Genomic DNA, 12,837 nt, shown 5'->3' on the forward strand with positions numbered 1-12,837 from the left:
AATCAACAAAAGTTGTGGAATGAGGAAAACTACAAAAACACAAAAACTCAAGTTTACGTTTTCGCTAACAAAGATACAAAGAAAAAATCCATTAATTGAAAAGCGAGTTTTAGTAGATTATTTACAAAATCAACACTTTCACATTATTAAATTATATGATAATATCGTTTAAATTTTTTAAATAAATAGCAATAAATTTTTAATGATAAATACTTATGTCGTAAATAGAATTATATTATACATTGCTTTAAAATATTATAATATGTCAATCTATTATTAAAAACATAATGAAAAAGCTAAATATTTATAATAAGAAATAAAATATTTTAAATAAATTAGTTATTTTCACATTTTGTAATAGTTAGTTTAATTATTGGTGTTTATTTTTATTATAAAATAAATTAAATATCATATAAAATATTTTAATTAATATAATTCGCCGTTACGCAATTTTTTAATTTTTCTGCAGCTTCATTTATTTTTCCGCAGCTTTAATATTTTTCCATGATTTCGCAATTAAGAAATGTTTATCAGCCGGAGCCATATTATACATAAAATATCATAGCCAAGCAATTGTAATGGTTATAAATTTAATTTGGCCGGTTGCTATGTATATCTAACCCAATTTCTCTTTCTATAACGACGTATGAAAAAGTTTAAGCCACCAATGCAGAAAAAGGCTTTACATGTTACAAATAAAAAGGATAGAAATAAGATTTTGTCTCAAGATGCACATGATAATTCGGTATTATTGTTCTGGAACCACCTTTTAGGTGAGATTCTACCTAAAAGAGCCTAAACTTCGATTTCATTATATCATTTCTTTTTTAATAAAAATGTTTTAAGGAAACCACATGCTGGAACCAGATTGGAGCTGGCACGTTACATGATGTCCATAGTCCACTCTAAAAGCTTAAGATAATGGTGGTGGTAATTTGTTAATTTATATCAGGTATAAATTAGACCATGTTTATCCCTAGTTTTTAATGGGATCCTTAGCCCAAATAAGTGAATTAATTAAATCAAAACAAAATGAAAAGAAGATTATCGATCCTTACTTTGGGATTTTTGTGATCGGTAATAAGGGAAATGTTAGAGGCACGTGTCAGCACAAGAGGCAAAGATATTTTTTTTTTCCATTTTCTTTTCTGTTTTCTTTTCTTCTCTCCTTTCACTTCGTTCTCTCATCTCTCTTCGTTTTCTCCGTCAACAAAGAAGGAGCGAACCGACGAAAGATCCAAACCCACGACCGTGCCTCCACCACTGATCCTCCGTCGTGGTTCTCGTCTTCTCGTCTTCTCCGTCGCCGATCGAAACAACCACCGATCGAAACCACAACCGATCGAAACCCACAACCGATCGAAACCCACCAGCAAGGACGACGGCTATCGCGATCCAGACGGCGTCTCCTCCGTATGGTCTCGTCATCGCCGGCAGTAGAAGGATCGAAACCCACCACCGATCGAACGTCTTCTCTTGTTTCGTCCTCCGTCTTCTCTCGTCTTCACCGCCAGAAGAAGGATCAAAATCCACCAAGGACGAAGACTGTGTCGGTCCTTACGGCGTCTCCTCTGTCTTCTCTCAGTCCCGACGAAGTCTCCTCCGCCGCTTCACGTCTTCTCCGGCAGAAGAACCCACCACGGACGACGAGTGTCTTGGTACTCATCAAAGCCGCTATTCCGTCTTCTCTCTACTTCTCCGTCAGAAGACCGAACGAGACCAACACGGAAATCGACTCTCTCGGTCTTTATCACGGCGTCGATGCCGTCTTCTCTCTTCTTCTCCGTCAGAAGACCGATCTCTTCAACTTTGAGATCACTTCCGAAGTGGTAAATGTTTCGAACTTTGGCTCAGTATTTTTGGTATTAAGTTAGTTCAGATTGAATCCGGTAACGTTTGAGACTAGTTAGTTTAGATTGAGATTGAAACTGGTAAAGATTGAGACTAGTTAGTTTAGATTGAGATTTAAATTAGCTAGTTCTTAATCTAGCAAACTGGTAAATGATTGAAAGTTCGGCTCTGTATTGTTGTGTATTTTTCTCTATAGATCATCTTCTGATTTGGTTTGGTTTACATTGAAATCATTTATTTACATAATTTTATTTGCTTTGGTTTGCGTTTATGAATCATGTGAGGAGGCAAAGATCTGAATGAGCAGCCAAAGACAGCTTATTTCTTGGAGGTGTTGGCCCGGTGAGGAAGGGTGTGAAGCACTACTTGAGACTCTCGGTTAGGTAAGTGTCCAAAACTTCATAGTTGACTGCTTAATAAATGCATTTAGGTTATGGTTGTGATGAATGCTTGCGATTAATGGTTGTGTTCAATGCTTGTGTTAGATAGTATTGCTCTGATGTGTGCTAGATAATAAATTTGTTAGATACTTGTCTAATCACCTCAACTCAAATAAAATCAAAGAGTAAAACTAATTAAAAGCCACCTAACACGAACTTCCTCTCCTATCTCGTATTAAAACATCACATTTCTCTCTTTCTTTTCATCAATAAACACATTTCTTCTTCTTCCTCTCTTCTCTCACATATCAGGATATGGATTCTACCAATTTTGTTGAGCTGTTGAACAGTCAACAAGATACTCTCTTTCCTGAAACCTTTTCTTATGCACGTTTTTCACATGGTGGTGAGTACGGTTCATCTCAACTCCCTACTGAAACCTCTAGCTTTTGTGAAGAGTCACCAACAAAGCGAAGAGGAAGAAGGAAATGGACAGTGTCAGATGATCTAGTCCTCATTAGCGCCTGGCTAAACACGAGTAAGGACCCTTTAGTGGGCAATGAACAGAAAGCAGGAGCTTTCTGGCAACGCATTGCAGAGTACTATGCAGCAAGTCCAAAGGTGGAAAGGGGTGAGAAGATAGAGCCCATTCAGTGTAAGCAAAGGTGGCAGAAGATTAACGATCTTGTTTGCAAGTTCTCTGGATGCTATGCGGTTACAACAAGACAGAAAACAAGTGGTCAGAGTGAGGCTGATATTGTGAAAATGGCACACACCATCTTTGCCAACGACCATAAAACAAAATTTAACCTTCACCATGCTTGGGAGGAGTTGAGGCACGACCAGAAATGGTGTGAAGCTGCAACGCACAAGATTACTGGAAGCAGTAAGAAGAGAAAGTGTGATGGAGCACAATCAGATGGAGCAACTTCCCCTCTCTGTGATCAAGCAACGCAACGACCTCCTGGTGTTAAGGCGGCGAAAGCAGCAAGCGGTAAGAGAAGTATAGGAGATCACCAGGAAGGGAAAGGAACAGCTGAGTTTCAGACAATGTGGTCTATTAAAGAGAGAGATTTGATCGTTAAAGAGAGACTTTCGAAGCAACGTTTGCTTGAAAGTCTCATCTCCAAAAAAGACCCACTTTCTGAAGCTGAAGAAGCTCTAAAGCAGAAGCTAATAAATCGAGTGTTTGAAGATGTTTAATTCCTCTATGTTTCAACTTATGTTATTCCTCTAGTTTTCTTGTTCTGTTTCATGTTTCTCTCTGTATGTTTCAAGTTGTTGTGATATGTTGTGTTATAAAATCTCTGTTCTTCTATAAAATTGTTGTTGTGTTATAAAATTTCTCTTATGTTTCATGTTTCTGGTGTGATCTTTCATCTGTTGTGTCTTTATATTTGTGTGCAGAGAGACAAAGATGATGATAAGAGGTCACGAGACAAAGATGATCACGGGTGAGGTCGCAAGATTGTTAAGAAGAAGAAGCAAAAAATGTCAAAAGAGAGAACAAACTTGTACGTATGTGTCACGGGTGTTGTACTTATGTTTGTATGTATGTGTCACAAGTGGTCACAAGGTTGTATGTCTTTTACTAATGTTTGTATTTATGTGACACGAGAACAAGTCACGAGATGTTGTAATCTATACAAGTCATTTGCTCTATATAAAGATTTCATTCACCATCCATTGTAATCACCAAGACTTCTTCTCACCTTCTCACCAAACGCTCTTCTTCAGAGCTTGGAATCACCAAGACTTCTTTTCACCTTTCTCATCTCATCATCACAAAGCTATTCTCCTTTTCTCATCATCTCAAAGCTATTCTCACCAAACGCTTTTTTTTTTTTTTTATCACAACTCCTTTTACGAATTATTTAAAAATAATTCTCCTTGATCAACTATATTTATTCAATGGCTTCTTCTTCTCATAACACTTTTGATCAAGATGATGAAAGTTTTGATCAATATTTTGATCAATATTTTGATGACTATTTTGATCAAACACTCGAGAATTTAGCAAATAATTATGGTGATCAAGAAGTCGAAAGAAGAAGAAGAAAAAAATGGGTTCATATAGAAAGAAACTGGGAAGAAGGCGATCAACGTTTATGGAATGATTATTTCAGTGAAAATCCAACATATCCTGAAAATCTATTCCGACGACGATTTAGAATGAACAAGTCATTGTTCATGCGTATTGTTGATCGACTCTCTAATGAAGTTGAATACTTTCGAGAAAAGAAAGATGCTCTCGGAAGGCGTAGTCTCTCTGCACTTCAAAAGTGTACAGCAGCCATTCGTGTCTTGGCGTATGGTTCTGCGGCTGACGCTGTTGACGAATACCTCCGACTCAGTGCAACTAGTGCTCGATTATGTGTCGAACATTTTGTCGAAGGAATAATAAATCTATTCTGCGATGTGTACCTACGAAGACCAACACCGGCTGATCTTGAACGTCTACTTTTTATTGGTGAGAAACGTGGATTTCCGGGGATGATAGGAAGCATCGATTGTATGCATTGGGAGTGGAAGAATTGTCCCACCGCTTGGAAAGGGCAATATTCACGCGGTTCGGCTAAACCCACAATCGTATTAGAGGCGGTTGCTTCGCACGATCTATGGATATGGCATGCGTTTTTTGGACCTCCAGGTACCTTAAATGATATCAATGTTCTTGATCGCTCACCAGTTTTTGATGACATAATAAACGGTCAAGCTCCGCAAGTTACTTTCTCTGTCAATGGAAACGAGTATCGTTTGGCTTACTATCTCACCGATGGTATTTATCCGAAATGGGCAACTTTTGTCCAATCTATTTCACTACCACAAGGTCCGAAAGCGGCTTTATTTGCTCAACATCAAGAAGGTGTCCGAAAAGATGTCGAGCGTGCTTTTGGAGTCTTGCAAGCTTGATTTGGCATTATTAAAAATCCAGCACGTATTTGGGATAAAGCCAAAATCGGGAAGATTATGAGAGCATGTATCATACTCCATAATATGATAGTAGAAGATGAACGAGATGGATACCGTCATTTTGATGTTTCAGAGTTCCAACAAGGAGAAGACAACGGAAGTTCACATGTGGATCTCACGTATTCTACAGACACGCCTTCAAATATCGCTAATATGATGGGTGTTCGATCTACTATTCGTGATAAACAAAGACATCGACAACTGAAGGCTGATTTGGTTGAACATATATGGCGTAAATTTGGACGTAATGAAGACAACAACTGAGCTCGGATGTTTCTTTCTAAATTTTCTCGTTTATTTTAGTAATCTTTTTTTATGTTTTTATTTTAAATCTTATGTTGAAAATGTTTTTTTTATTTATGTTTTATTTAATAAATAAATTTTTCTTAAATTTTTTTTTTCTTAAGAACCCTTAATTAAGAAACTACTGATGGAGGCACAAAATCGCACAGTTTCTTAATAGAGTTCTTTAAGTCCACTAATGTACATTTATATAGTTAAATAATCATTAAAAAATCCATTAAGGATCCAAGGGATAAACATGCTCTTATAATCATAACAACCACGATACAGTTAGCTTCATTTTGTTTTTGTTATAACGATAACGTGCTTTTCCTAAAAGTTTAATGGGTATATCTCGATTTTTTTAGTTGCTGAGTAAGGATCCATTCATGAGTTGATATACTGATATACATGAATATCTTAGTTACGTCGACGAAAATCTTAGTTAGTTTTTAAAGAAAGACCCTCAAAATATTATTTTGTTGACATCTAGCTATCAGTTTTGAATATGTTTTCCCAAGAAAAAATTTGCAAATATGTCATTGTCTTATATGACTCATCATTCTTCCTCTATTAAATAAAACGAAGTGAAACCACGTTGACTTTATAGTTTCTGATAATATAGGAAAGTAAATTAAGGCATGTAAGTTGATAATTTAATTATAAACAGACATGTGTTTTGAGTTCCTCCTCCCTAGACATTTTATCCGGACCCAAAAATCTAAATAGAAATCGATGCCGAAATATATAACCGAGATAGAATCAAAAAATTATAAATACCTTCTGAAATTCCTTTATTCGCAAGAACTGGAACCGAAAAAAATTGATTCAAATAATTCAGAACCCGAAAGAACCGTCCAAGTATACCTGACTCGATAAAAACTGATACCCGACCTAAAACATAAATATCAAATATTTTTACTCCATGTGTTCTAGTTTCTATATCTTAGTTTATGATTTAGTTGTAATATTTTGTTTGTTTACAATCTTCACAATTATTTTATAATATTTTATGTAATATGAATTTTTAAATGTCAAAGTTTAGAGTTTGAAAACATTTAATTTCAATTAATAATAGTTTTATTTTTGTTATGTTGCAAAATTATAGATAAATATGAAAGATTTCGGCTAAATTTGTAAATACTCGAACCGACAAGGATCCGCTACATACCTAAAATTACAAATATTTTACGTATATTTGAATTATAGAGTCAAACCGGCACATGCTCGAAAAACCGATCAAACCCACACCCCCAAAAAATTTCAAATATCTAATTGGATCTACATGTGTTCACTACAAGAAAACAGCGACATACTGAGGGAAAAAATCGTCGGTATGTCGTCGGAATAATTCCGAAGACATACCGACGAAACAAGTCCTCGGAAATAACTCCTCGGAAATTCATTTTTCCTCGGAAATCCCTCGTATGAACGGGTCCCTCGGAAAATTCAGAGGAACGGGGTCCTTCGGAATATTCCGGCAAAGTTTGAAGTTTCTTCATTGATCATCTGTGCGACTATAGAACCTTCCACCCTACTTAAATTTTTCACCATCTTCTTCAAATGGAACATATACCGCTCATACAAATACATCCATTTATACTGCACAGGACCACCAAGTTCCAATTCTCTTGCCAGGTGAATAACAAGATGCTCCATAACATCAAAAAATGAGGGAGGAAATATCTTCTCAAGGTTGCACTGAATCACGGCTATGTTAGTCTTCAAAATTTCAATACCTTCAAGAGTCAGTGATCTCGTGCATAAATCGCGGAAGAAACCACTTATCCCTGCAATTGCTTCATGAACATTTCGTGGTAATAGTTCCTTGAAGGCAAACGGAAGGAGGCGCTGCATCATTACATGGCAATCGTGGCTTTTTAAGCCAGTAAACTTTCCTTCCTTTCTGTCGATACAGTTACGCAAATTAGATGCGTAACCGTCTGGAAATTCCACATCGTTTGAAATCCAATCAAAGAACGCATCTTTTCCCTCTGCATCAAGTCGGTATATGGGAAAAGGAGCCCTACCATTCTCATCAACATGAAGTTCTGAACGAACACATATATCGACTAAATCCAGTCTTGACTTCAAATTATCCTTTGTTTTACCTTGAACATTAAGGATCGTGTTCATGAGATTGTCAAAAAAGTTCTTCTCAATATGCATGACATCTAAATTATGCCTTAGCAGATGATCCTCCCAGTATGGCAGATCCCAGAAAATATTTATTTTGTGCCAGTTATGTAGGTCTCCAACAGCATCTACCGGAAAACGCTCATGTCCACCGACGTCTAGCGTCCTTTCTGCATCAAAATCTCTTAGTTGTGTCTTCAAATCTTTCCCACAAATTTCCGGAGGTGGACTGTCAAACACCCTCTTGTTCTTTGTAAACAAATTCCTACTCCTACGATATGGATGATCAGGTGGTAGGAATCTCCTGTGACAGTCAAACCAACATGTTTTCCTTCCGTATTTTAGTTGGAAAGCATCAGTGTTATCTCGACAATATGGACATGATAGCCTTCCATGCGTTGTGCATCCAGATAACATACCATATGCTGGAAAATCACTTATTGTCCACATTAGTACTGCCCGCATTTGAAAGTTTTCTTTACACGAAACATCGTATGTTTCAGCACCTTGAGCCCATAGTTGTTGTAACTCATATATTAGTGGCTGAAGAAACACATCAAGTGATCTCTTAGGATGCTCTGGTCCGGGAACGAGAATCGAGAGAAACAAAAACTCTCGTCGCAAGCACAAGTTTGGGGGTAGGTTGTATGGTGTAAGAATGACTGGCCATAGAGAATACTGTCTTCCACTCTTGCCAAACGGGCTGAAACCATCAGTACATAATCCAAGGTAGACATTTCTTCTCTCATACACAAACTCGGGATACTTTGATTGGAAATGCTTCCACGCTTTTGCATCTGAAGGATGTCTGATCTCACCATCTGTTGAGTGCTCCGCATGCCATCTCATTGCTTGCGCTGTGCGTTCAGACAGATACAACCTCTGCAACATTTTCGTCAAAGGCAAATACCACATCCTTTTATATGGCACTGGAACTCTTCCACTCGTATCTTTATAACGAGGCTTTCCACAAAATTTGCATGTAACCCGCTGTTCATCCGCCCTCCAATAAATCATGCAGTTGTCGCTGCATACATCTATTACCTGATACGATAAACCAAGACCAGCTACGAGTTTCTGAACCTCGTAGTATGAACCAGGAGCTACATTATCCTCGGGTAGAATACTTTTTACAAAATCAGCAATCGCATCCACACAGTCTTCAGCCAAATTATAATATGTTTTAATGCCCATCAATCTTGTAGCAGATGATAAAGCTGAATGACCATCTCTGCAACCTTCGTACAATGGTTGCTTTCCAGCATCCAACATATCATAAAATCTCCTAGCTTGTGCATTGGGTAAATCTCCCCCTCTAAAATGATCATTTACCATCTCCTCAGTACCTACACCATAATCTACATCCGTTCTAATTGGTTCTTCTAATCTAACCGCTGGCTGAGGTTCGCTAGTACTACCATGTTCATAATCAGTTTCTCCATGATGATACCAAATTTTGTAACTTCGTGTAAACCCACTCAAATATAGATGAGTCCAAACATCCCACTCTTTAATAACCTTTCTATTTTTACAATTAGAGCAAGGACATCTTAACATATCTGTTTTTGCTTCCGGTTGTCGGTGAACTAACCCCATGAATTCGGTTATACCTCGTTGGTATTCTTCCGTAAGCAATCTCGTGTTCGGATCCAAATGAGGTCGATCGATCCAAGAACGAAAATAATTTGAAGAAGACATGTTTTTTATGAATCAAATTCGTGTGTAAATAGAGTAAGAGGGAGGATGAAGATATGGAGTGAATGAAGAGGAAGAGGAGTGCTTGTATTTATAGTTGAAATCCTGCCGACAGACCGAGGAAATTCCGACGCCAACGGCTAGTTCGTCGGAATTTTCTCGGAATTTTTAAAATCCCCAAACGGCTCTCCAACGGCTATAATATATCCTCAGAATTCATCGGTTTTTTCCGAGGAATACATTTTTCCTCAGTATTCTGGACGGATTGATATTTCTTCGGAATTCCGTCGGTATATTCCGAGGATTTCATTTTCCGTCGGAATGTCCGTCAGAATACCGTTGTTTTCTTGTAGTGGTTAGACTTGAAAAATTCAGACTCGAAAAAAACTAACCCTACCTAACCCGCAGACCTGAATGCTCGGGTCATCCCTCCACTAAAAACAAAATAAATTCTAATGTTTGCGTCCCCTAAGCAAGTGCAATCGGTTTGCAAATACAAAAATATAAGTAATGACCAATATGTAATGATAGAACACAAACAAAACCACATATGACATATATATGTAATGGTATCAATGGTACCAATCTATAGTCTGGAAGTCACTGAATGAAAAAGAATAATATATTTTTTTAATAAAAACGGATAAAAAAGTCTTAATTTGATTGTATTTGAACATGCCTACCAGTTCTGGAAACGAGAAGTGTCAAAAAAAAATTCGATATCTTTATGGGCGTCATCGATCCTTTTATTTTTCGATCACGTTCAATATTTTTGTCTAAATTTATAATAGACCGAAATCAGTAGGGTTTAGTTTTCTGAAAAACAGAAAGTAAGTGGGGTCAGTTAAAAATCATAAAACCGAAGGACGAAATGCTAAAATCAAAAAGAATAATAATAATGATGACACCAAACATTGTTGAGTATATATTAGGTAATTGTTTTGTCTCTGCATCAAAGACTGCGTAATTGATCTGCACATCATCTGCTTTTGTGTGACTCTGTCACGTAGGTTTGAGATAAATCTAATTAATGTTAGGTAACACAGTTTCAGTAATTCGGATTTGATCAGATAACAAATATTGGTACTACTAGATTAGTACTAATAATTAATCTCTGTCACATCTGATAATGAAACCTATGTTGTTACTTCATGCATTACAAGAAATTAAAGGAACAAAAAAAAAATACAAATTAAACTTATATAAAAGATTCCTAAAGAATTTTTGATTCCCAAGTGGTTGTAACATCAGAAGTACGACAATTCCGACACGACTCGTTATGAAACCCTATCCGACAACACAAACACACCTCAGCCTGAGCTCCTAACAACTCAAAGCTCCACCGTCGAGTCGACTCGGCCAAGTCAGGATTCGCTTTGCGAGTCAACTCGTACCGATAACTCTTGGTCGTGGCTGGACCAACAGAGAGTTCCAAATTGAGTACCCAATCATCGTCCGTTTGAATATCCTTTTCCGACGTCGTTCCACTGCTCGTGCATTTATTATTAGCATCTTCTCGGTCTAGTACCATCGGTTCCGGTTTAACTATCCGTTGTTGATCCGGTCCGGAAATTTCGAATCGTACCGGCTCGTCGTTTTGAAGAGACGACTTCGTCGTTTTTGGAGGAGGGGTTGTGGATCCGTTGATCGAACGGTGGGTGTTAGGGTCGATCCCACGGCTAAGAAGCTTCCTCTTGATGTGAGTGTTCCAATAGTTTTTGATCTCGTTGTCTGTTCGTCCTGGTAATCTCCCAGCTATCAACGACCATCTGCAAACATAAATTCCCCCAAACTTAGTAAAATTCAAACATGTTTTTTGTTTTGTTTCTAAAATCCTCTGTTATGGTTCTTGAAAAGAGAGATAGAGAGGGAGGAGACTAACTTGTTACCGAATAAGCTATGGAGTTTGATGATGAGTTCGTCTTCTTCCTCAGCGAAATTACCTCTCTTGAGATCTGGTCTTAGATAATTCATCCATCTCAACCTACAACTCTTACCACATCTCTGCAACCCTGTCAAAATTTCAATAAAAATTAATCTTTATCTCTCTCTATATATGCAGAAAGAGATAGATGAATACGTAAATATGTACCTGCGGCTCGAGGAAGAGATCGCCAGCAACCTTCGCCGTGTTTGCGGATGTAATCAACGAGAAGCTGGTCTTCTTCTTTGGTCCAAGCTCCTTTGTTCATGTGAGCTTTCTCACAGCATGGTGACCTTCCCATCTCTCTCTCTCTCTTTAATCGCTTCTTCTCTTCAAGCTTTATATGTGCAGGGAAGAGGAATGGGATGTGTTTTATTTTGCAAGGAATTGGAAGAGGGTTTCTGTAGGATGTTTCGTTTTGAGTGTTATTTATACTAACTAACAACCTATATTTTACTACCAAACTTATAACCAAAAATGATGTACAATGGAAAAAATTTAATTTTATAAGAGTCAGTTTTTTTTTTTTTAAATATTGATTGTACACTCACAGGAGGAACGTGGGGTTTCCTAACTTTATTTTCATTCAGATGCAGATCGTACGGTTTATAGTTATTGACTTTTCTGCTCTAAGAAAACATCTTAATGATTTTACAATTTCTCAAACATCTGACTGGTTATCATTTAGAAAAATAACCATGCTTAACATTTAATTGCGTCATCACTAATAATTTTCAACTATTTTAGCCATGCTCATTGCACCATTTTTTGTCACTTTCTTCTGTTTCTTCCTAGTGTAACAACAAAAAGAGAGTATATTTGCCCTTTTCTAACCATTAACGGTATAAGCAATTCTTGCTGCATCATTCAAAGAACTATAATCTTAGCTGATCATGAAATATACCAGCAATGTTTTATTTTTTTGTGTGTACAGGAAAAAGGAAGAAAGAGAGTAGATCTGAAAGAAAGTAGGTAGATTAGATTAGGATTGGGAAGATGAGTAGGTGTAGCTGTCTTTTTCAATCTGAATACTCCAACTTCAACTTCAACTCTGCCCTCCAATCACTCTCTCAACACGCTACTTCTCTCATGTACTTCCACGTGTCCTATCCTCTCCTATGATTTTAATTTAATCCCACCCCCTATCTATATCCTTTTAATATTTATTTGTTTTGACAAAAAATCCTTTTTATATTTCTTTCAGATTAGTTGGATAACTGAATTATTTGGGTTGGTGCATGTGTATTTCTGTCTCTTCTTGGTCTTCTACTCTTGTGTTGTGATCGTCAAAGCCATTTTCGAATGTCACAATGCAGTTCTAAGTTTTTTTTTTTTTTTTTTTTTTTTTCTACGCAGTTCTAAGTTCTAACATTGTCGGTCCAATTATGTTAAAAAACATATTACTCAACAATTGTTTATTTGTTATGAACCAGATTGTGGATGGCTTATAACCAAGAGATTATGATTTGTAATCTTTCCATTTATCTATGACGGTGTAATTTTCTATATAAGGAACCTCTATGTTATTAATAAAGATAGACTTTTCCATTACTTTTATAACACGTTATCAGCACGAAACTCTAAATCCCTAAACTA

At 36.9% G+C, this 12,837-nt stretch overlaps 2 protein-coding genes across 3 annotated transcripts; one reads left to right on the plus strand and one right to left on the minus strand.

Annotated features, from left to right (window-relative positions):
• Window positions 1-942: 942 nt before the first annotated feature.
• On the plus strand, window positions 943-6,876 carry LOC111208289 (glutathione S-transferase T3-like). 2 transcript variants are annotated; one of them, XM_048762711.1, is made up of 2 exons: window positions 943-2,234; window positions 3,639-6,876. In XM_048762711.1, the coding sequence occupies exon 2, from the start codon at window positions 4,143-4,145 to the stop codon at window positions 5,142-5,144; it is 1,002 nt and encodes a 333-aa protein (XP_048618668.1). In that variant the 5' UTR covers window positions 943-2,234; window positions 3,639-4,142; the 3' UTR covers window positions 5,145-6,876. The 2 variants fall into 2 exon arrangements, with proteins under 2 accessions (XP_048618668.1, XP_048618669.1); XM_048762712.1 differs by lacking the exon at window positions 3,639-6,876 and adding an exon at window positions 2,544-3,611 and having other exon boundaries at window positions 967-2,234.
• A 3,565-nt stretch (window positions 6,877-10,441) lies between these two features.
• On the minus strand, window positions 10,442-11,787 carry LOC106410533 (transcription factor MYB3). Its single transcript, XM_013851048.3, has 3 exons — window positions 11,410-11,787; window positions 11,200-11,329; window positions 10,442-11,086 (listed from the first exon to the last, which is right to left on the minus strand). The coding sequence occupies exons 1-3, from the start codon at window positions 11,540-11,542 to the stop codon at window positions 10,531-10,533; spliced, it is 819 nt and encodes a 272-aa protein (XP_013706502.1). The 5' UTR covers window positions 11,543-11,787; the 3' UTR covers window positions 10,442-10,530.
• Between the last annotated feature and the right edge of the window lie 1,050 nt (window positions 11,788-12,837).

The sequence above is a fragment of the Brassica napus genome, chromosome C7 (assembly GCF_020379485.1).
Source record: "Brassica napus cultivar Da-Ae chromosome C7, Da-Ae, whole genome shotgun sequence".
Classification (NCBI taxonomy): Eukaryota; Viridiplantae; Streptophyta; class Magnoliopsida; order Brassicales; family Brassicaceae; genus Brassica; species Brassica napus.